The 26,512-nt window shown below is 35.4% G+C and overlaps 1 protein-coding gene across 1 annotated transcript in view; it reads left to right on the top strand.

Moving 5' to 3' along the window:
- TM4SF (Transmembrane 4 superfamily) overlaps positions 1-23,174 on the top strand; it is a 32,732-nt gene extending 9,558 nt beyond the window's left edge. The window contains exons 3-5 of the mRNA XM_085957637.1: positions 1,737-1,913; positions 2,788-3,000; positions 22,090-23,174. Of these exons, the coding sequence (XP_085813763.1) occupies positions 1,737-1,913; positions 2,788-3,000; positions 22,090-22,290 (591 nt within the window). The 3' untranslated portion in view covers positions 22,291-23,174. The remainder of the gene's footprint in view (positions 1-1,736; positions 1,914-2,787; positions 3,001-22,089) is intronic.
- The last annotated feature ends 3,338 nt before the right edge of the window (positions 23,175-26,512 follow it).

Raw genomic sequence — 26,512 nt, 5'->3', positions numbered from 1 at the left:
TATATTAACATCGAACGAATTACAATAATATTTTCGTCATGTCAATATTGCAATTATGAAATATTACATTATTTCTACTGAATATTCAACAAGATTTTAAAACTAATTAATGTATCACTTGCTGTCATTGCTTGCATGTAGAATGAGTACCTAAACAAAATTTTATTGGCCGCACGGCTTAAGCGTTGGACTATCACGCTGTGGGTCTCAGGTTCGAATCCTGGGTCTGGCAAGTACACATATTGTTTTGCAGTTTGCGTGTGAGTCAGGGTATGGACCTAATAGGTTGAGCAAGTGGCTGACATCCATTTCTCGTAAGAAAACTAAATCTGTTAATACAAACCTCTACTCTGTGGAGGCCCATATGATCCTATTAGGATCGGACATGGTCGAAAAAAAAAATTTAGAAAATAGTTTGATTATAAGATTATTAAATTAACTAACAAATAGTACCTAAGTCCCAATCTACATCACATATTTTGCTCATATATGGAGCAGTACCTACCGAGTGCATGGTATTATTATCATTAAACTGATATCACTTTTGTAATATTAAAAACAATGTGAAGTTGTAGGGATACTCCGATGACTCCGAAGGAAACTGCAAAAATGTGATGGTCTGTCTAGTCTTTGCAATCAGCTGCATCGATGATGTTTAAAGCCAATGATTCGGCCATTACAGTGGCCAAGGCATGGTTGGGAAGGACTAGGCGCATCTCTAGCACTGACACAACAAAAGAAGAAGACTTTTAATTCATGTACCTATTTCTGTATATATAATACTCCTTTTAGATATGCATAATTATCTTATTATATAAACTAATGTTATTCATCACGTTAGTTGTACATTTTAGTTTTAAAAAACCAGCTGGGGTCACATGCAACAAATTTGATCATACATGCGGTGCAGGTGTAATAATATCAAAATGCCATCATTCATGACATGGCATCACCTATGCGCACGGCAGAAAATTGGAATGTTGCACACAGTATTAATTTATGAGTATATCCCTGTCGAGACGATTTTTAATATGCGACTGAGCTTACAGTAACCTTATATTATATACAGGCTGCGTAACGCCTCATAACTATGGGTATCCCCAATTGCAAGATATCAAAATCAGTCATCAATTTCAACGTGTCTTTTCGAAATTAGTAGATAGCGTCTCCTATACAATATGTATGATCTCAATGAGTATGATCCATTTCTTTTAAATAATTATTACTTAATTAAGTCTATTTAAGTTGGTCCATTCTTTAAAAAGGAAGAATACTGTAACAAAAAAATTCTCTATCATTGTAGGCAGATTTATACATAATGGATATAGCAATTTGTTAGGTTAGGTTAGATATTTTATAATATAGGTACATCAGTGTTTATCAACCATTTTGGGTATGTGATACACTTTAAAACTAATTAGGATTTAACGATACACCAATATTGTTGAATCAAAAGGATTTGTTTGAAATAACAAATAACAACACATATTATGCACTTACTCCATATGGTAAGCCTACCAAAGTAAATAACCTCTGAAACACTGACATAAATAAATAAAATAAAAAATCCAAAATATTACCAAAGTTGGTTACCTACTTTTGACGAATCAAAAAAAAAAAACATAATTTACAGCATTAATGCAATTTATTTTAACTTTTATTTGGTTCAATAATGTAAAATAATAATGTCTTTTTTTTATTTAATAAAATTATTTTTTATTCAACTTTCATTTCAGTTTGGAACTTTACTGTTGGCTGTGGTGGTAGTTGAAATAAGTTGCTGGGTGTGGTCATTATCAATATGGGATAACTTGCATGATCAACTAATGATGTCGACGGAGAAAGAATTCGCGTTGGCTAACAAAAACAAGACTGAAATATCTATACAAAATTGGGAAAGAACGCAATCAGAGGTAAAAGAGAAAACATTTACGCTAATAATTGACTGTTGGGGCAATTGTATGGATTATAGTAACGGATGGACTCACAAGATTATTCAAATCACTGTGATATCGAAGAAAGTTAAGGCAATGTGCAGAGACTGCTGGATCAGCCAAATGCATAGAATGCCGGAGGAATAACCAAGAAGGTGGGCTATGTATGAATTACCTGAGGGCAAGAGGAGGCCTGCACAGCAAAAACTGAGCTGGATGGACTGCATCACAGGAGATTTAATCATGCATGGCTAAAGCAACTGAAGTGTATATTGTCCAGGATGGAGGAAGTTTTTGAAGGAGGCCAAGACCCGCCAAGGGTTGTAGTATCATAAATGATAAATAATAACTAATAATTATTGTTAACCTTATCACTGCCAGCCAATTTTTACTAGGTGGACACTTGTAAGCCAGCTATTGTCGGAATAAAATAAATCCTTTAAAAATATGAAATAGGAATGGAATGATAAATATTTGTGAAAACTTACCAACACAACATGTTTATCGAGTTTATCGTGAATATTTTCACACTAAAATGATAAATATTGTTTAGAAAATATACACAGAATGTTTATTCAGAATTTATGACGTTTACAAGAACCCGCGAGTTAATTTGTCCGTGGCCTAACGCGACAATCATGCTTTAGCGAGTTAATTCGTCCATGGCACGAATCAGGTTATTAAAAGAAGGAAAAGAGTTACAAAGAAAATTGGCATAATGACAATTTATAATTTAATTAAATAAATTATAGAATATTTTGTTGTATTTTACTAACTCTGGCCCCACCTGTTTTATAACCATGAGTTGCCACTGCCTATAGGGCGTAAATATTACAATTTTTAACTCTTTCAGCTGAGTTGCTGTGGGATAGGAGGTCCTTCCGACTACCGCAGTTCCAGGACTCTTCCGTGGTCATGCTGTACGGGGTCTAAAAACAGTGCAGACTCTTCTGCAGCCGAATGTGGAACCATTCATCAGCGGGGATGCTTCACGCAAATATACGATGTAACGCGTAATATTATATTGAGTGCTGGAATGACTGGACTAGTTGCTGGGTTAATTCAGGTTAGGAACATTGTCATAGATAAGTAATAAGATAAATTTTTGAGCACAATCTTTGACCGGATCATATGTTGGTAAATACTAAAAGAGTTGAACTGTATACACGCGTTTAATTATAATCAATGATGGTTTGTGATCGCAACTTATAGAATGTTTCACGAATCTCAGTATCGTAGCTCAAGTCTACGGACTTTGACTCTGCCGACCAGGGTCTCTTGAATTTCAAACATGTTTAACACAGGACCAGTCGCAAAGGGTGGAAATAGGCTGTTAGGATCCGACATAAATAGTACACACTAAACTTTGTCAGTGATACGTATTTGTTTTCTTTGAACTAAGACTACAAAATTATTGATAATGTAGGTTAGTTTTTAAAATTCAATTAAGCTTTGCGTAAACCAGAAGTCATGTACACATCAAACCTATGCGAATTTAATAACTAAAAGACTATCTTATATACCCACGGTGGCCGTGTGGCTTAAGCTTTGGACTATCAGGCCGTGGGTCTCAGGTTCGAATCCTGGGTCTGACAAGTACACATATTGTTTTTCAATTTGTGTGTGAGTCAGGGTATGGACCTAATAGGTTGAGCAAGTGGCTGACATCCATTTCTCGTAAAAAAAAAACAAAATCTGTTAATACAAACCTCTACTCTGTGGAGGCCCATATGATCCTATTAGGATCGGACATGGTCGAAAAAAAAAAAATATGGTAAATCAATGTTTAGTAGGCATGAATATGGAATATATTTAGATGAACATTGCTTGCTTACTTTTCACTCTCTTGAATCTTGTAGGTCACTTCTGCTCTTGAAACATTTTTACCTGTTATAGCGAAGGATTGTTTCCAATCCTAGTGTCCTAAAGAATTTGAATTTGCATGCGCCTGTCAATAATTACTTACGTGGTCGCGGCCATGATTTATTTTGGATCGGAACCGTTTCCTCGTGTCAATCGTATCGGGCACCATTAGTGAGGGGTGCAAGACTAGTCAATGCGCTCTCCAAAGACGTAAACATTTTCAGTGATGTGTTATGTATTTTGTATTCGACATTTTATTTTTCTGTATAAAATTGTACTTATGTTTTTGTTATGTTATGTTATATATTGTCGTCTCCTCTCTTGTGAGTTTAATATTTGTTATAATGTAAATCTCATATTGTGAGCGTGTTGAATTTAGATTTGTTATATTCACAATGTTTCGTTTTCTTAAAAAATTCATAATATCTGGAATCGTTATAAAGTTTCCTACAAACTTAATTTAAAGCGTGTCCAGAAGAAATTTCTTCGATGCCTTCATTTTACCATGTAAAACTATTTTTTTTTGCGATAATTATTCTCTAAATGACTATCTTTCTTCAAGGCCTGCTCGGTTTTCACTGTCTTGAAGCTAACACGACCAATTCTGATATTCTGATAATGCTGAATTCAGTGGGTCAAAAGCAAAAGAGCTTCTCTCCACTTACTCTCACTTACTCTTTGAGATATGTGCATAAAAATAATAATAGATACCTACATAAGGTACTTACATAAGTTTTGTTATATTATATTAATAAAGTGTACTAATTGTTGTTTAAATTAAAAATATTAGTGTTATTTGGTCTAATTTGAACATTTCAAAAAGTGACTGTTGTGCATTTCAAAAATGGAGAGAAGCCCTATTACTTCTTATCTACTCAGTATGCACCTGTCAATTATCTGCGTGATCGTAGCGATGATTTTTCTTCTGGATCAAAACTATTTTATGGCATCAAACTTATCAGGCATCAATAGCGACGGCTGCAAAGCTAATTAATGCACTCCCTAGGGACGTAAAACTATTCAATAGTTTGCTGTGTATTTTGTTTTAATGTGCGAAATGAAAAAGGTGATAAGTTTAAAATCACTATTTCTCGGGAAAACCAAACGAATATTGATTTTTGGATCACTTTGCATGGGAACTCCAATATTTTTGTATGGAATTTAGTAATTCAGAGGCATTGATTGGACTCATCCTGTTTCTCATTTTTGCATTAAATAATATGTTTAATGGTTCATATTATTATGGTATATGTATTTATTATTAAACTCAATTTTTGAGACTTATCGCCCTTTATCTTTTACACTCAGAAGTTTGCTTTATGTTTATTATAAATTGCTTTAAATACTGTTATTTTTTAATCTCAATATCATGTTGTGAATGTCTTGAAATTGTAATAATTTGTTATGTACCTGTAAAATATGTTTTTTTTTTAATAAATGAATATGGTATTGTTGGTATCCCTAATGACTCAAACTTGTGGGTCATTCCTGTTCACGATTTTTATAAAGCAATGGTCATTAAAAATGCTTTGTTGATCGCTAATGACTTGAAATGAATGCTTTTTGCATATTAGATTGGGACAGGTGTGACGAACTACACTTTATATTGATAAATGCAATCTTTCGCATTCTCAAGAGTACTGTTTTTTACAATATTCGATGCATGGCAGAAATCTCTAGCAAATATCACGTGTAAAAGTCATCTTGACAATACGTTTGAGAGTAAACTGGCACTTGGTGACTATCCAGTGGATCTCATGAGCGGCCCTGGTGGCCACATACGGCTACCAGGGGATTTTGCTGCGGGCACCAGCGCTTTATAGAATAATATTTCAAAAAAAATATTTTTTAAATTATGAAGTTGATTGAATACACAAGACATGACTTGTCTTAAATTTTTTTCCACTCTCAAATGATCCATAATGTGTTCTTGTTATGAGACTATGTGTGAAATAGTCCATTTCTGACTTAACGAAATTTCTGCCGGTATACAATTTCATTCATTTGTGGGACCAAATATGGAAAGACTCATCACCATTTTATTTAATACTTATCGTATTCGTGTGTGAGATATGAGGTAATACTATTTTCAAATTTATTTTCTCCGGACTCTTCGGGATGCAGTACAATATTTCAGTCAGTTGCACGATAACCTACGCTTATTCATGTTGTAATCGTGTGATTATCTTCAGTAAGAGTTTATCTAAAGATGTTCAGTTTTACAGTGAGTCCTTTTTGTTTGTTTTTTTTTATATTTAGGAAAACATCTGTATATTAATTTATTCGTAAATAAAATTTAGCTTTAATTTTTTCAATCATAACAAAAGTGAAATTTGGTGCGGCCACCAGACGTTTCCATAGAACTGTCGATGTCAATTGTGCGGCCACAGTTAAATTTCATGTGATAACCACTGGGCTATACGCTTATTATTTGTAACAAGGTGCTACACATGTTAGAGTCCGTCTTGCATACTTTCCAGGTCTTTACGAATGTTATATTAAAACTCCTTTACAATTCCTTGAGAGTGGGTGTATTATTTGAGCCCTGCATTAAGTACAGCCTTATGGCGGAGAGGGTTCAAAAGAGTTGAGAACTCTACTCATGGCCCCCACAAGGGCATAATAACGGCATATAAACGCATATAACAAACTTCCTTAATAGCCTGCGCCGGCGCTATTTAACAATAACATTGTAAACTATGTGGTTGTGCGATGAAATTTTTGATTATCGTGTATTAAAAACAGAAAAAAATCGCTAAATATACACTGAATATCCTTGATTTTACGCCTGTCACACTGCCTTTAAGCTTAGCGATAGGTAGGGGGCTCGCTAAAGATCCTAGCCTGGGGTCCCGCTTCAGGATGTGGGGGCTATGACTCTGCTACATATTTATGATGGTATTGGTCCCAGATAACCATCATAGAAATCGCAAGCATCGGTTGTTTGTTCTCCCAAGGTGCAAAACTAACCTACCGTTGATAATACTAATTGCAAGGAAATTCACATCATAACAAAAAAATGTGGCATATTTAACATTCAGAATTCTAATGTGTAAATAGCGGTTTGAGCACCTTGTTGAGCACCTACAATTTATTAAAAAAATATCTAGTAGGTAAAAGACAATTGTGCCGCAAGAAATTTTTTTACTCTCCATGGAAAAAACTTATGAGATAAAGATCTGGCATTTCGCCATACAAAAAATATAAATATTATGTTTGCAGAAACACTTTATTTATTATGCTATATACAGCGCTCAAAATGGAAAATTTTACGAACCGGAGCACTTTTTCAATTTTACGAAAATATCAACATACTGTCGAACAAGAACTTCTTGTCCACGTGTTAAAACTGTGAAGTAACGATCCCCTCCAGTAAAGCTAATCGCACTTACGATTTCAAATGAAGAACGCCCCCAAATTTATCATTTCATTTTACGCTCCCGTGGTGTATGGATCTATCAATTTACGTAATTTGAAGCTTTTTATAATAAAAATATGACTAAAACGATCATGAGAATCATGTTAAAATTATTAATTATTAGTAAATTTTTTGTTTATTGCTAAGAAGAAAAGGAGTCGCATCTGAAAAGAGAGCCGATACATTATTTAAACATACCTCTAGCACGCGTTGCCACCATGACAGGTACGGCACTGAGATGTCTACTATATACGACTACAGCGACTTCCTGTTATCGCCGATTTCTTGTTGTTGGACAGTAGTTATCTAATTTTATATGTATTGTAGCGGCGTGACTTTGAAAAGAAACCCATAGATGGCGCGGCCCATTGACTGCACGCCGCAAGCATTATGTAGACGGATTAGGATTTAATTATATGTTAACTCCGTAATTATTATCTCTCACAGTCTTATAGCCAGTCAGCTTTGTCTGATTAGCTCTGACCCTTTTAATCATACAGGTCCTCTATTTTGAAACTAAGCACCTTACACTATCGAGATACGTTTCTAGAGATAAGTGTGGTTTCTAGTTGTCAAATGTGATACCTAAATGAACTGAACTAATCCTTTGGCAAGTTCATCTGGTTATTTGGTCGTTTTCGTGTACCGTTTGAAGTATTTACTGTTATTGTTGATTAACGTCTGTGAACTCTGAATAAATACTAAAACTGGAAATGTTTCTATTTTTATAACTAAAACTACTATAGTATTTTATAAATGAGGCATCTAACTACAAAAAGCGACAAGTCCACAATTCAATATTTTCGGGAATTTTTTTCATAGGGTTATGTCGCGTTTTGGAATTTATAGATCAATACATATTGTGTAAAATTATACAAAGAATAAGTGCGTATTTTTTTCTCGATTTTGACCAAATGTGGATTTATCGCTTTTTGGAATTAGACGCCTCAAATATAAGTGTGTTAGATTTGTTGTTACATGGCCTATCTAGCTCAGACGGGAATTTTATGAACCGGAACGGTCCATTTCAAGCGCTGGCTATATAACACTGACCCATCCTATTGAGACTTTGTATAAATGCTTTTTGGTAGTTCTCGACAAAATTGAGATGAATTAGTTCCATATCAGAGATGTTTATAAGAATCGGAATAAAGTAATATTTTTATATTTTACTCTTCGATTTTCCGCCCTGTGGGAAGCGCCGCCCTTTGGAAGTAGGCAGCATATCTACGGATGTTTTTCATAATATATCTCATCGTAAGATTCAGTTTATTTAATTGAATAAAATATACTTTTACTACAATCATTTAGTAATGTGTTTTTTCGGTGTTTCATAGCCCCTTAATCCTGGCACACCCCAACACCCTCGCTTGGCGCGTACCTGTATTCCACTTGCATGAGTGTCAGTTTAAGTGGACGTTGTTTTTTAGGATTATTATAAATATGCTCTTGTCTTATTACACAGTTTTTGTTTGAATATTGTTAATATATTATTTCTATACATTTTTCATGTCTCATTGTGAATGTCTTGAATTTATAATTTGTAATGTAATATTGTATATAAAATATTTTAATTTTAATATGTATGAGAAGGCTAGAGCTTAGAAATATCTTTGAATGTAAAGGAGTGCAGTAAGGCAGTGGATAATGATGAGCTACATTCTGATCATATTCCAATGTATGTTAGTTTCATCTGTTATTCAAAATGTCATTGGATGGCCTAGTTTTCAGGTCATCACATCACACTCATCAAATATCCAGTAATTACTATCATAATAATCCAATTAAAGACATGAATAATATTATATGACATCATTTTGAGCTTCCAAGAATATAGGTAAGTAACTTTATACAGATACATACCTACTATGCATTTGAGGCAGTGGCGTAGCCAAAAAAATTTGAAGGAGTTGACTTAATTTGACCGAGCTTAGAATTAATCTAAATTGGGTTTGGAAAGAGTTATGTAAACTTTTTGTTGACTCCTTCATGGCGAGTTTATGTTTTTATTGTATTTAATTAGTAGCCAGATCAATGGAATGATGAGCTTGGAAAAGTATGGTGCCGTCAATGGCAGGCATCATAGGTGAGGAACTTCTATTTGGTGATAGAAACCAATGGTAGAACTCTCAGGAACCCAACTCCATCACAAATACCCCACTTTTATATGTGTGCGAAGAAATTGAAACTACTGCGCATGTTGTCCTGCATGCATTCTTCGAGGGGCTTTCTCCCATCCAAACTGACGAAAACGCACAGATATGGATTGAGGCTTCACCGGTGCCTCTCTAGAGATAACGGTTTTTGATAATGCGATTTTGTGTAAGTGGCTGTGGTTTTGTTTCTGTGAGTATATCTATTGTCACACCTTTCCGTCGGTGATGCATCGCAGTGATTTGTTCATCATAGTTTAATTAAGTTATCATCATAATCTATTTAAGTACCTTAGAACCCATGTTACATTGTAAGAAACCTAGTTGCTAGACAATCATCAAGTTTCGCTACATTTCAAAATCAGCCAAGTCCACCTTTAGGTATTTTTGCGAATTGCTGAAGAACTACTGCTTTCTAACATTTCTGCATTATCAAAATGTGGAATTTATTAATTTTAAATATTCTATACTCGAAATAATATAAATTTTCACCATTGTGACTGTGTATTTGAGAAAACAAAAAGCTGTTTTTCTCCTATTCATCTATTATGGACGTGGCTGATTTTGAAATCTAGCGACACAAATATCAATATTGAAAGGTGACGGCCTGTTTTTGACGTTTTGTTGCAATGTACACATTGTGTTATACTATTGCTTACAATATACAACATGGTAAAACGTTTTCATCTATTAATTGGGGCTGTTAGTTTTTGAGACAATCACAAAAAATCGTCAAGCACATTTGGGGCTGCAAATAGAACATTTTTTTGCAAAAATATTATTCAACAATTAGGGAAAGCAAACGACAAAATAAAATGTTCTTAACATCATTAAAATTAATATAAAAACATGTTTAAACTTAGTTGTAATTAATACCTATATAAAATTATGACGGCTGATGAATGACTTTGCAATCAACCTCCAGTTTAATTATATTTAATTAAACTAACGAACGGAGCTGGGTTTGATATTTTATGAATATTCCTACATACGATGCACACATAGATGCCTAAGAAATCACTTACAGAATTAGAATCAAGAAAAATATCAAAAAAATTTAATCTGAAGGTAATCGAATTTCGAATTAATAGCCTCAATTATAAATTGTAAAGTTTGTTATGTTGCAAAAGATATTGATATGTGTACGACGTATGTTACAGCTTAGTGTGTGGCACTTATAACATGTGCATCAATTGAAAATTTACAAAATACACAGTTACTATTCAGTTCCTATCTGTTCAATTAGGGATTGCAATACAAATACCGGTATTTCGGTATTTTCTATTTAATACCGGTATTCGAAAAATAATTAGAAAAAACTGAAGTATCTACCAACAAATTAATATAATATATGTAAACATCTCTTTAAAATGTTATGTGTCATAGGGCCACGGAAGTAAACTAGACATCGCGTAACTTGACAAAAATGCAGTCCTGTTAAGCCTTTTATGTTAATTAATACACTTTGTTTCCACTGTCAATTCCGAATATATCGGTATTGTCTGATTATTAAAACCGGTATTTCGGTATCGAAAAATACTGGGGGTTTTGAAATACCGGTATTGCAATCCCTATGTTCAATGTCAGCAATCTCTAAAATAAATGAAATAAAATAGCTATTGCTATTTGTTACGACAACAAAATATTTCCGAAATGGTTATATTACTCATGGCCCCCACATCCTGAAGCGGGCCCCCAGGTTATGATGTTTTGCGGGGCCCCCTACCTATCGCTAAGGGTAAAGGCAGTGTGACACGCTGCAGTAGCGTTTTCCAAGGTGTATATTTAGCGATTTTTTGTATTTTTAATATATACTACATCCAGTGGCGCACCCATGATTTAATATTGGGGGGGGGCCCAAGGAGGAGAATGTAAATTAGTCCCATAGGATCTTTTTCTTCTTCACAGCCTAATTTCTCGTTTATCGGTCTTTTGTCTATTGCACTCGATGTACCTACACCATGGTCCCCACACCTTGAAACGGGCCCTCAGGCTACGATATTTGGCGGGCCCCCTATCTACCGCTAAGATTAAAGGCAGTGTGAAACACTACATTAACGTTCTTCAAATTGTGTTTCAGTTCAAATTAAGGGTACTTATACAATGAATTATTGGCGATTTTTAATACATTTACTTTAATAATGGAGCTGTCGAGTATCGACACTTAATAATCAAAAAATATATTGCACAATTATATAAGTAATTGAAAATGTTCATGGCTATGAAGTATAATAGCGCCGCAGGCGACTTTTTTTACTATTAAAGCTAATTTATTATGTGTGTTTATCTCACTTATCTGGTCAACCCGACACGCCGGGCCCCCCACAGCCCGGGCCCCCAGGCTAGAGCTCTGTCAACCCTCCCCAGCCATGACCTACACCACTCCGGAATTCGGGTGGACACCGAGAATTTTTTGACAGTTCCATTAGGGATTGTGTTTCTAAAAAAACCTGACATTAGTGTTTCGGGTGCTGGAGAATTATTACAAATCATTTTTTTGCCGTGTCTTTATTTGTCTAAGCCCAAAGGTATAGTTTATTGGCTTTCAATTTCAATGTTTAAAATCATTCTGATAATTTTCATTTTTGGGGGGTGCCAGGGCCCCTTGCCCCCCCCCCCCCCTGGGTGCGCCACTGACTACATCCATTTGAATTATAGAGTTGTCGAGTATCGGCAAACAATTAAAAATTGCATCGTACAACCAAATATATTGAATTATTTATATCACTGAAGTAAAATAGCGCCGCGACTTTTTTTTACCATTAAATCAAATTTGTGATCTGTGTTTATCTCACTTATCTGGTCGACTCGTCACGCCGGGCCCTTCCTGAGCCCGGGCCCCCAGGCTAGAGCCCTGTCAGCACCCCTTCCATGATATTACCTACTTCATTTTCGGCATTTCTCTGGACTTCTCCAATTTCTTCCAAAATGGTTCTTAAATCTACTTATATTCTTTGTGTCCAAATCGAACTGGATTGAAATTCCACCAATTATGCATTAATTCAAAATCATCTATCAAACATTGTCAAGTTTACTTACTGTTGGTACGTTGTAGTTTCTTTAAATTGCCGAAAATTGTTATAATGTTGCTTCTAAAGCATTTTCAAATTTGTTCTGTTATTTTTGCTACATCCGACTTTTCATTCATTTCTAGATCTGATAAGTATTTGTTTAGGTTAGGAAAATTCTTAAAATTACTGTTTATTATACCTATCACGTATAAAATCTGTAACTCAGCTTCAAATGCTCTAAACAAAGTAAGCAAACTTAGCCTTTTTGCTCTGCATGAAACATAATATGCAGTGACATGGCGATGGGGATAGGTAGGTCATGCATTGCTTAGGGGCGGTAAAATATAAGGAGCAGCAAATGAAGGAACGTATCTATACGATCATTACAAGTTTTAGAAGCAGTGGCGGTTTTCCATGAAGCGGACAAAGAGGTTTTATAAAATCATAGGTTTTAAAACATCACAAGGGAGCTCCATACTAATTGTCAGCACCTCAGAACTACGCGTACCTGAAGCCACCGCTATTATTTGAGAGTAGTAATTCTGGAATATTATGACATGTAAGCAAGATGCCAAACACGATATGTCCGTTTTTTTATTGCAAATTGAAGTATGTACCTTCAGACTCTAGGTACAAGATATCAAAATATGGTATGTCTATATTTAATAGGTTTGGAGAAATAAGCTGTGGTATGATATTATGTCCATTGTTTGAATGTCTTTCGAAGTTTAATTGCTCTCCTAAACAATTTAGAAAAACAGACTTATCGTGTTTTGCCATACAGATATTATGTAATTTTAACGCACCTAACAATTTTACATACAATTTTAAACATTAATTAAATAAAGGGAGACGGCATTTTTCATCTAATTAAGGACGTCGCTGATAAGAAAATTGTAACAAAATATGACTTTTTATCAGAATATTCAAGATGGATAACCTCTTGGCTATAGCATGTTGTGACATTTAACAATACTAACAGAGCCAGCTGGCGATGCTCTAATACTAATGCAATACTTCTCAAACTGGGGCCGCGAAATATTTCGGTACATATTTAAAAAAAAAACATAAAAACGTGGACGTGAACGTCACTGGACGATACCTGATACAAATCAGTAAAATTCTCGGGGTCGAATTTTCACACGATCACAATACTTTATCGGCTTTATCCGATATGGATAAATAATCTACTAATATCATTTGTAAATTATTTTGATTTTTAGTTAAAAAATAGTGTTTTCATTATTACTGATGTTACTGATCACATGTCGTCTCTTTCAACGGAGACTTTAGAGCAAATCCTGCGAATTAGCATTTCAAGCATTGTACCGGATATTGATTTATTATGTAAAAATATGCAATTACACCCCTCTTATTAAATTGTTTTATATGCTGTAGCTGTAATAAATTTTAAGTTATTTTTTTTTTTAAATTTTTGCTTTATAAGCAAGTAGGCACCTATGTTATATTATTTTTAACTCATTCGCTGCTGACTAGATAATGATTTTTTAATTACCACATTTAAAATGCACGTTAATTATATCGATCGGCCGCCTGGTCACTACGCGCCAGGTGCGTCTTCAGCGTCCAAAGTATTAATAAAAATGTACCTATAATAATAATTATTAATGGTAAATAAAGACGGTTCGACACCCACGGTGGCCGCGCGGCTTAAGCGTTGGACTATCACGCCGTGGGTCTCAGGTTCGAATCCTGGGTCTGGCAAGTACACATATTGTTTTTTAATTTGTGTGTGAGTCAGGGTATGGACCTAATAGGTTGAGCAAGTGGCTGACATCCATTTCTCGTAAAAAAAACAACAAAATCTGTTAATACAAACCTCTACTCTGTGGAGGCCCATATGATCCTACTAGGGATCGGATATGGTCGAAAAAAAAGTACTGTTGGTCACTAAAGAATAATATTTTTGAGGGGCCTTGGATTTTTTCTGATTTAGGGGGCCGTGGTTTGAAAAGGTTTGAGAAGCACTGTTTTAATGCACCTAGCATTTATGTTTACATATTATTGTAGGTATAATAGATTCTTCCACAACCACCTTGTACGAAAACGCAAGGACATGTTTATTAATAATTCTAAAAAAAAATAGATTCTTACGAATGTCTATTTTTTTACTTTTCAAAGCCTCTCCCCCCAAATACGCAATGTAGTTCCGCCACTGTTATAATAATATCATTTGTACACGTGGCGATGCTTTTTGTGCTTTCAGACGTAGTCACGTCACAAGCGACGTCGCGACGCCACTTTCCAATCGTATCTATTGCGTCTTAATGGCGCCAAACAAGGTCGCACACGGGGGAGGAATTCGCCCTTCCATTGGAATTAATCCATGGCTAATTTCCTACGCAGTTAACTTAAAGTACTTATATGTAGATATTCTTCAATTCAATTACTTAATTATTTTTTTTTTTTTTTTTTTTTACATATTGTGAACATTACAAATTATAAGTTTAAGACGTTCACAACATGACATTTAGAAACAAAGAAATATTTTTAAAACAGTATTATGTAGGTACATAACAAAAGAGATAGATCAGTATTAAGTTATTCTACAGTATAAATGTGTAAATACAAAAAATATTAAGTAGTATATAGGTACAAGGAAGTACACCGGATGAGTTAAGCACACCCTATTTTAAGAATTTATAAAATAACGTCCACCTATACTCATCCTCACGTAGATGGAATATATCAACATCCGAAGCGATTTGGTTGAACACAGTTATTGTCCTCCCAATTGGCATCAGAAATGGCAGGTTAGTTCTGCTCCTCGGGAGAACAAACAACTTATGCTCCCGATCTCTAAGATAGTTATCAGGGACACACAAGTCGATACTACCAAGAATGGCAGAGTTCTCATTCACACCACGTGTAAGTCGAAAAAAATACGTGGCCAAATATTGATATTATCTTCTAGCACTTCTCGTGTCCGATATTCCGATCTTGTGTCTTATGAATAATAATATTTTTACCATTGTACTAAAATGACATATTAATTACTTACGTTCTCTAAATTAAATTTTTTACTTACTTTCGTAATAATATTAAGTCGAAATGAAAAGAATGTCGTTTATTTGACTTGTTGAATTCCACATTCATTATCAGTAATAGTTTGAGATAAAAAAGCAGCTGACGTTCTTTTAAAAATTACCCATAAAAAAAATACAAAGATATCACTATCTATGGACCACATGTTTTATCAGACCAATCTGTCATTAACTCATAAGTCATTAAAAATATTATATATAAATAATTATTTTTTGATTATTTTAATTATTTTAATTTGTAATATTCCATAGAATTGGTGGGAATAATATAATCATTATACTTAGTAAGCGTTATTAGTAATTACTTTAATAATAATAGAACAGACGTAGATTGACATATGTATATATTTATAACTTATGAGTTTGTTTATGAGATAGACCCGCCGAACAAACTTAGGCCCGTTTCAGACAGGACACCGGTGTCGCGATCGATATAATATAGGAGGCCTTTGTATTCGAATAAAAGGGCCTTTGTATTATGTTTATGAACGCCCCTAGCTAATGAGTTAAAGCGTGTCCGGTACACTTTTCTATCGGCCGCTACATTCTCAAGCCGCCGATACACATGTTTTTATGACCGCAGCCAGTTTTATGTTCTAATTTATATCGCGAAATTATGCGTTGACTCATTAGCTCTGGGCGTTCATAAACATAATACAAAGGCCCCTTTATTAGAATACAAATGCCTCCTTATTATATATGAGCGCGACACCGGTGTCCCGTCTGAAAGACTCGTACGGCATACTCTCTATCACTATTTACTCTACTCATATTCCTTACCTGCGTGCTCACACGTGTTGCGTGTGTCGTGAAAAAAAAGCACATTTAATATAAATGTAGGTACTTAATTTTGGAAAACCTCAGATCTCAAATCTTCGGTCATATCCGCCGCTTAGTTGGAGCATACGGACAACACGCGGCGCCTCCAAGAATACCTGTCGCTCGCCAGTCTCCTTGCATCGTTCCAGGTCAAATCAGCATCTCGTAGCTCCGCCGTACCTATACCTATACTCTATATCTCCTCGTTACTCATAGAGTCATACCGCACACCCAGTATCGGTTGCAAACATCATTGTTCTCGAAACTCAGTATGCGGTTGTTCTGGACCTTCGTAAGGTGCCATGATTCGCTACCATAAAGCAGCGCGGTCGAAATACAAGCGTCGAATAGGCGGCATTTGGTTTTGACCGAGTATAATCGTGAGTCCCAGACACTCCGCATCGAGTTGAATGTTGCTCCACCCATTACCATCCGGATAGCGAGCTCTCTCTGCAAAATGCCATCTCACGTGATGTGTACCTCCAGATATTTGAAGCTGTCAACGATCTCGATGTTTTTCCCGTCGCTAATCAGAGGGAAATCTGGATCAGGACAGGTGCTATTACACAAAACGTTGGTTTTCTTCGCGTTTATTTTCAGACCAAGGCGAGACTGTCATGCAACCTGTCGATTGTCTCTTGAATACCCTCGATCGAGTTGTCGAATATAACAGCGTCATCGGCGTATTCCAGGTCGCATAGCACAGAGTCAGTAACGTCCCATGGAGGTGGGCAGATTGAGCATCGCTTGGGGCGGCAAATCGAAAAGAATCATTAGGTATATATAGAAATAGGTACCTACATAAACTTAGTAATAACGGAAATATCTTTCCATTAAAAAAACCACCTCACTAGTTGGAAACACAATATATTAATTAACATAAAAGGTTTAGCATAACTGTAATTTTTGTCGGGTTTGCGATGTCTAGTTTACTTTCGTTGTCCTTGGACGTAACTTCCTTGATGACCAGCAATGACACATGCAGATTTACGAAATATATTTGAATTATAGGTAGACACATACTTACTTAATTAATTTATCTGAATATTTTTGCCAGTCACTCTCGAGTTTTGAAAGTTATCATATTGTGTATTTTTTAATGTATCTGAAACCGTGAACTCGTAAAATTGTCAATTGAAGTGGTGATGGCATATCAATTACGTTGAGTGACATATATTTTGTTAGTAATGTATCCACACAACACATTTCTTAGATATTGATATCATGAAAGGGTGATAAAAAAAAATACTGAATAGAAAAATGGGGCGGCATTTAGGCGCTGCCAAGGGGCGGCATTTTGTGTAAGGACGTCACTGCACAAAGTGGAGGATTTATTAACAGGGTTTTATTTGTGTATAGAAACCATTTACTGAGCTGGGGTTTAATAGCTTACATATTATTAATAGGCCATCCATGGACTAAAACCGTATGCGGTTATGAACCGTGTGCTATACTAAGCTTATCTTTTCTGGTCATGGAAATATATTTCCACAAAATATATTATAAGCATCTGATCGTATCCGTTATACCATACACTTACACTTACAAATTTAGTGAAAATATATTTTCATGAACAAAAATCATAAGTTCAGTATGGCACACGGATGTAAACCGCATACGGTTTTAGTCCATGGATGGCCTCTAAGTTCAATGTGCATAAAATACTCCAGGATATGGGTAAAACATAAATGATAGGTAATATGATTCACTAAAACAATGCAGTATTTATCATTGGTGATTTATTATGAACTTATTACGATAACGTGAGTCATTATCTCATTAATTTTGGTAAATTTCAAATTTGTAACATTTGAAGGGAGACAGTTTTGGTAAAACACCTGAAAGAATACACCTTTAATGAAATAACGATTGAGAATTTTGTTAAAACGTTAGCAGGCCGTGTTCGTTGTTTTTATTAGGTCAGAATTTTATATCGAGGACATTACGCGGGAAACCAAGAACAGTGTTGTTTTCGTCACATAACACGCCACTGAATTATAATAAAAAAATGACGTGTGGTTGATTTCACCGAAATATTGGGTAACCTCTGTGACAAACCAATTAAAATAAATTGTTTCACATGATTGCAATGTCGCGAATTAAGGCTACGCAACTCAGTTCAACGAGGTAAAGGGCGCTTCTTTATATTTAAAAAATAGAATTGAACGTTCAACAGGTTATGTAATATGCCCATATGCCGGATTTACTTTTCAAGAGGCCCTGGGCTAATATGTATTAGGAGACACAAAAACCCAACTAATTTTAATTGCAATATGTGAATTTTATTGTGTTAATGACAGAATGATTTCATTGATGAATGCCGCTAAGCTATTAATTTAGTTAGTAATACATAATAGTTTTTAAATACATAAACTATACGGTCATCTCTATAGCACCGAGATGAAAAAATACTCGTTCGTGGAGCATTGCAGACAATAATGTTCCTTCAAGAATGAAAACCTAACCTAACTTAACCAAACCTAAGAAAATATAATCCAGTATATCGGCTATTTCAAAAAAAATGTTTGTCATTTGCTTACCGTCAAGTGTAAACCAACAAGAACCGTGTTTTATTTAGACATCTCAGCAGGTACTATACGACCCAAAGAGGTTGGACGGTCTTTAATATACGACCATATATTTCCGATACAACATTTCACGGTGAAGTCTGATACGGCGAACTGCATACGTACAAATTTCCGGACACGGGTCTACCTATGGAAATTTCGAATGTCACCTGTAATAAGGTGTATAAGAAAAAAATAACTTCAAGACTCGCGACGTTCATATTAAATATTTGCGTATTATTACAATTATTCACTTATATTACCTACGTCAGGGTTTGCGAACCTTTTTACGTACGCGTGCCAAAATTTCCCAAAATATATTTTTCGACTGTCTGACGTGCCAAAAAATGGCGAATTTTTTTTTAAGTTTTCTAAAAAAATAGTTTTTAAAAAGTCTATTAAAAAAGTTTAAAAATTACAAATTGAGTTCTTGATATTCTATCTTTCATCGTATTTCTAGCTGGAGGCATATCTTTTATTATTTGAATATTTTTTTCGTTGTTTTCAAAATTCTCAAAGAGATCGGGGAACCATTTAAAACGACTGTTCTTTCATATTATATTCTCCATCACCGAACGGTTTTCCATTTTTAGAGATTATGTTTGAGGCAAAATAACAAGCAGTTAGTAGAGGTACTTTCCTATATGTATTTAAAAGACTGTCGATAAATATTAATTTCATAAGGAATTTGATTGAATATTTTTATTTTAATAGCCCGATACGAAGGAACGACCTATGCAATTGTATATTTACATTAATCGTAATGATTATTCTTGAAAAGGATTTGCCTGCTTTTATTTTTACAATGCGACTTGTTGTTTATGCTTGAATTTCTTCGTTTCGTTTGCGCATCGATTGGTAAACATAATATGAAAAACCGAAGAAAATACTCATGGCTATGTCGTCATTATTTTTTAAATATTATATAATATAAGGAAGTACTTATTATGTATTTATTTGTAAAAAAAAATATAAAAAAACACTTTAAATATAAAATAGTAATTTCTTTTCTCTTCAAAATGAAACATTCGCGTGCCACTAGTAGCACGCGTGCCATAGGTTCGCTATCCCTGACCTACGTGATAATAATTTTATGTTTTACAATATTATAATTCAGACTGCAGCGTCCGTTTTTTTAAAATTCGACCTTGCCTCACGCTTGGCGGCACAGTGGAAAACTCAGATTCGTCAGCTGATGACCCTGTATTCCTTTCATGGGCTGACATTTCTATTCTTACCGACGTGATGCCCTACACAAGAATGGCAAACACCAGAAACACCAACGGTGAAGGTTTGGCCCACTCTTTGTAAAATATCGTAGTTTTTTCATATGCAGAATCATCATTGCTCCCTGTGCTATCTTATAACATTTTAGTTGGCATAAAAGTTTTTTTTTTACTATTTAGGTAGTTACCTATCTACTTACTTTTAAATTCTATAGATTGAACCTTTACCATCCTTCTTTCGCGATTGTACTTCATTTATAATAATTAAGGGTATCTACTGTTAAGGCGATACTTCAGTGAAACGGAAAATAATTTTCAACTATAGGCGCGACGAAATTTTGGACTCGCTGGGCGAGTGTTGCCATGTCTACTGAAATTTTAGTAGATCTACTGATATTTTTAGATATTTTTGGCAATATACTGATTCTACTGATATTTTATGAAATCTACTGATATTTCCTCGTTCCACAAAATTCCCACCATCCGGGAAAAAAACCAGCCGTCTTTGAAAATTTGGTAACTACGTAAAAAAAACGAGCCAACTATGAAAAATTGGGAACCTGCTGCCCGCGGCGATATTTCTCTTTTAAAAAAAACGTGCCAACTATGAAAAATAGGGAACCTGCGGCCCGCGGTGAAATTTTTCTCGTCAAAATTGAGAAATAGAAATCTACTGATATTTTGTCGAATCTACTGATTTTTTTTTCCATATTCTACTGAAATTTCAAATTTTGACTTGGCAACACTGTCGCTGGCTCTCGGAGACCGAACGTCGAGGTGTTAATACGTCAATTTGTTTCGTGATGGCGACGGGGGTATTAATTCTTAAATCGTGTAAAGATGACTAAAAACGTCACCCATTTACTTGAAAAAGAAAACATGTCAATGAATATATTATTATTGTTACTAATAGAACAATAAACAGAACATTAAATGGATGCATGTTGGATTTATATGACAAATTATATTTTGGCATGCGTCATTTGCACCCGCGACGCGCAATCCGCGCATCGCCTAGCCACGATCTTTTTAGACCATGCCTCAACTGAGGTATAGTATTAATAGCTTCTCGTCGCTTTAATCGTGGATCCCTGCATGTTTCGGGTACATCCTACATATCCAGACACTTCGAATTTTGAGTCTAGAGTGATAACTATCTGCTACACGTGGTTATCGAATGCGCGTGGCTCAACAATCATAATTATTAGGCTCGTTAATGTCCGTTTGCGTCGTGGGAAGGAGTGGGACCAACTCGTTGGGAAGACTTTTCGACAGCCAAATTATCCGGGACACTATACGCAGTCACGTGGTCCGGACGAAGAGGAATAAATAAAATTCCATTCGTCCCTGGGATGGGGTTCGGACTCGAAACGGCCGAAACCACCCTCACCCCCATGTGCGCACGCACTATAACGAACAGTAGAACCTCAATTTTATTATCATTACCTTAACTATGAAACGTTAAACATCATGTTGCTTCACAATACAGCTACCAAATTTAAACGTAGTTAACAATACTTTCTACTAAATTAACTCAAAATAATTACCACTAACTTTATATTTAACACATAAACAATAAATTTCAGCAATACGTGCTCGCAGTTTTTAAATTACTGTAGTCATAAAAAACAGTAGGTATTTACCGGCGAAGTCTACAAAAATATTTAATTCAGCCGTAGACAGTAAATCTTACTCTAACGCATATTGCGTATATATAAGGGGGCCGAATGCTTTCTCGCTAGCGCTTATGGTTCATTTTTGTTCAGTCCTTGGTCGCTGGATTAATACATATCATATAAAAAAAACAAGTTAATTAAATAATAATCTTCTTGATTTTTGTTGGACAGGTACTTAGTCCCTGTCCCATAATATCACGAGTGAAACTCAATCGGGACGCGCAATGTCCCGAAATTTTAAAGGCCACGGCTCAAAAAAATACCAAAAAAAAAATTATATTTGTCCCGGAATATTTTCAGGAAATAGTTGTCAACCCTGCTTAGATCTGGAAAATATACCTATGCTATTTGTTCCAGATGGTGGGGGTACTTTGCTCGTTGCACCTAGTTGTAAAATTGGGTCGCAGGAATGACGAAGAAGGAGCCGACACAGAGATGACGTCCCAGACAGTCACCATTAATCATCAAGACAGATTGGAAACATTCAATCCATTGCTAGACACACCACTGTACGCTGAGCCAAATATAACCAAGTCTGCTTTTGCAAATAGAACCTAGCGAAGGACATTCTAAAGCCGCATTTAGACCAAGCGAGCTAATGTTTGTTCTTCCCCCACTCCAGTGAAATTCTCTTGACGTAAACGCTTTTTGTTGAGCGAGCACAAGAATATCAGAAATGGACAGGAATGCACCGGGGCGCAGTTCCTGTTTGTGAAATTCCCGAGATTATCGCTCCGTCTCGTGGAAAAATGGAAAATTGCATTACGATTCGTGAATTATTAAAAATTAATATAATCATTTACTCACATATTCAATTTTTTTAAAGTTTATTTACACCCACGAAACTTATCGGAATTATATTAAAAAATAATGTTTCATCTGCGGCGCCAACAATATTATACCCAAATCTTGCATGTCATAAAACTTCCCCACTAGTTTTATACTTAGATACTTAATTAATAGGTATTTACATATAATTATTACATAAATATGTCGATCCTTTCGGAGAATTATCGAGCGCTCCGGTTCGTAAAATTGTCCATTTCGAACGCTGCCTCCAAGACACGCCCTGATACGCATGGACACAATTTCATAGCGCTCTCTCATTACTTTCTCTATGTTATAAAACACCTCTGAATTATTGTAGAATTACATAACATTATATAGGTATTTATATTTTTGTTTCGGAAAATTTGTCCCGGAATTTTCAAAATAAAATTGACAACCCTAATTTATGACTACCGTATGAATCTACTATGTGCCTACAATAAAAACACCAATGCATAATTAATATTCAAACAAAACCAAGTTTGTACCAAATGAATAATAATTATCATGTAAATATGCAGTGTGAAGACGAGATTGTTAAGATATTTATTAAATAAATTAATTTTACTAGGTACCTATCAAAAAATTTGGACTATAAATAAAAGGAGTCTTGTTATTTCTGTTGTGGCATTTGAAATTATTTTGCAACAGTGTTGCCAACCGTACTATAATTATAGTATTTGTACTATAATTTTGGCCCGCGTACTACGTACGATATAAAACAGGTATAGTACGCCCAAAATACTATAATTTTGAATATCGGAAAAAATACAAAAAAATACTACAATTCCGATATATCCGTACCATAAATTGGTGCAAAGGACTATAATTTCGGAATATCCTGGAAAAATGCTCGAAAAACGTAAAAAAAATCCGTTAAATTTGGTTTAAAATGAAATATCTTGAATTCATCGGTAAGCGCTTTTTTGTCAAAAGTCCTTTTGTCTAAAAAAAAAAAGAGGTGAAGTTAATCACCTTTCATTTCAATTTCGTCTAAAAAACGAGACGTTAATAACTTTACATCCGTATTTTGTCTAAAAAAAGCTCTCCTTAACCACTTTACGCGGAATTTTTTACTCATTTAATGCGTACTATATTTTTTGCCGAAATACTATAACTTTGGAGGCAAAGTACTATAATTCCACTTTAAAAATATGGCAACACTGTTTTGCAAGCGCATGGAAACTCAGTTGCCATTCCGATTTTCGTACATATGGACGTAACGGCGTCCATTTCTTTATGTTCATCGTGATTACCAGTGACGTCCCTAGACAAAATACCGCTCCTAGGCAGCGCCAAATTGCCGCCTCATTTTTTATAAAGTACCTATTTGTCATTATCCTTTCATGACTAAAATATCTAAGAAATGTGTTGTATAGATTACATTACCGAATACCGACAAAATATATACCACTAAATTTAATTTAAATGCTATCTGCTTCAATAGAAATATTGCGAGTCCACGGTTTCAGATACATCTAAAAATACACGTGGCAACTTCCGAAACTCGTGAGTGACTGGCAAAAATATTTGGATAAATTTTAAATTAGGCAAGTATGTACCTACCTAATTAAAAAATCTGCACGTGTCATTGCTGGTCATCAAGGACGTGACCTCCAAAGACAACGGAAGTAAACTAGGCATCGCGAACCCAACAAAAAATACAGTACTGTTAAACATTGTATGTTAATTAATACATTTTGTTTCCAACTAGTGTGCTGATTTTTTAATGGAAATTTATTTCCGTTAATACTAAGTTTAGGTAGCTATTTCTATATAATACCTACTTAATGATTCTCCTCGATTTGCCGCCCTTTGAGTAACTGCCACCCCCAAGCGACCATCAATCTGCCTACCCCCATGGGACGTCACTGGTGATTATGCCGAAGTGTAGATTATTGACTGCATATCAACTTAATATGACGGCTTGTCTTTTTATATGCCCTGCAAATTGGCAATTATTTTTTTTTCGTTTTTCCAATGAAAAACTGCTCGGCACGTCAGACAGTCGAAAAACAACATTTCGGAAATTTTGTCATGCATACGTAAAAAGGTTCGCAATCCTCTTTTTATGAACAAAATCAGTGGCGCACTTAGGATTTAATATGGGGGGGGGGCAAGGAGGAGAATATAAATTAGTCCCATAGGATCTTTTACTTCTTCATATAATTATTTTTACATATTTTCACAATACACGGCGGTATATTTGTACAGTTTCTCTTAGATTTTATTAAATTGGAGGCATAGTGGCGGTAACCGTTGAGCGTGTCATCAGCGACTGGCGGATTGGAAGTGACTAACAGCGACCATGCTGGACATGTGCGCATAGTGTGCTAAAACATACAACAACTCAAATAATATCGGCTGTGCTACCCGCTTGGCCTAGAGCAGTGTTTCTCAAAGTGTGGTACCCCCCTGGGGTACCAGAAGAGATTGGTGGGGGTGCGCGCTGCACCGGGCTACAAGCATTAATACAACATCCATGCTAGAAGGTTTATCGCATGCGGAAGAAGAGCAATTGTTGGAATTAGCTTCAGACGGATTCTTGCAAAATAAATATAAGGAGTGTACTTTAACATCATTCAGGTTGCAAATGCAACATGTGTATCCAGTTTTAACAGAGAAATTCCTGAAATACATCTTGCCTTTTCCAACTTCATAATATCTATGTGAAGTTACTTTTTCAGCATCTGTAGACATTAAGTCAAAAAAAGGAACAGCTTTTTGGGTGTGGAACCGCATCTCAGATTAAAATTAATAACCAGGGAACCAAATTACGATGATCTGTCGTTTCAACATAAACAATTTCATCCTTCTCATTGATTATAATGAATGTTATTTTTCGTTTATTATTTTGTTTATGTACTACAAAAGGAAAATATAAATATATTTTGATTGTTATTAAAGTACTTTTTTGACGAGGGGTACTCGGTGTTACGAAAATTATAGAAGGGGTACACAGATGTCGAAAGTTTGGGAAACACTGGTCGAGAGAGCTACAATATTTACGCCGAATTTCACTGAAAAAAATGTTCTTGATTTACACCACCACCGACTGTGGTGGGCGTAGTCGTTCTTTTTGCCGAATGTTTATCGTCGATTTTTGTTTTTATAATATTGAGGTCCCAAAATATTACCTAATTGAAAATGGACAAAAAAAAGTATTATTGCATTTAACTTGTACACAAACCTACTCAACACAACACAGCCAAATTTCTCGTTGATCGGTTTTTTGTCTATTGCACTCGGTGTACCTACACCATGGCCCCCACATCTTGAAACGGGCCCTCAGGTTAGGATATTTGGCGGGTCCCCTACCTACCGCTTAGATTAAAGGCAGTGTGAAACACTACATTAACGTTTTTCAAATTGTGTTTCAGTTCAAATTGAGGGTACTTATACAGTGAATTATTTGCGATTTTCAAAACATCTACTTTAATAATGGAGCTGTCGAGTATCGACACATAATAATCAGAAAATTTGCACAATTATAGAATTTAAAATGTTCATCGTCATGAAGTAGTGTCTTAGCTTATTGACACGGCAGCTTCGGTGATTAAGGTAATCATGGAGAGACGCTTTACGACCTTTACGTGGCTAGGACAAGTGTTCCTGATGCCGCCAAAGAGTGTGACACTGCGTACCCTTATGGCACAGCTTCAAGGGTTCCGTTTCCATGGCCGGCCCTCTCTCACCCTGCAGCGGTGCTACAAAAGCGACCTACGTGCTGCAGGTCTGACATGGCGGGAGGCGTAAGAGTTGGCGTTGAACCGAGGGAAGTGGCGTGAACTTGTGCTTGCCCTATGTTCCAATGCTGGGTATAGAAGGTAAACCATTGCGCACTACCAGAAAATGCTATTCTGAAGACCACCGGCCGCCACTGGTCCTAAGCACACATTAAATTATACCTGATTTGCTGATACAATTATATCAATATCACTATATAGCCATG

Source organism: Rhyacophila brunnea, unplaced genomic scaffold (genome assembly GCF_057557595.1).
Source record: "Rhyacophila brunnea isolate RB1 unplaced genomic scaffold, BYU_Rbru_1.0 scaffold_7, whole genome shotgun sequence".
NCBI lineage: Eukaryota > Metazoa > Arthropoda > Insecta > Trichoptera > Rhyacophilidae > Rhyacophila > Rhyacophila brunnea.
Note: the sequence above shows the minus strand (reverse complement) of the source record. Positions and strands in the feature narration are given on the sequence as shown.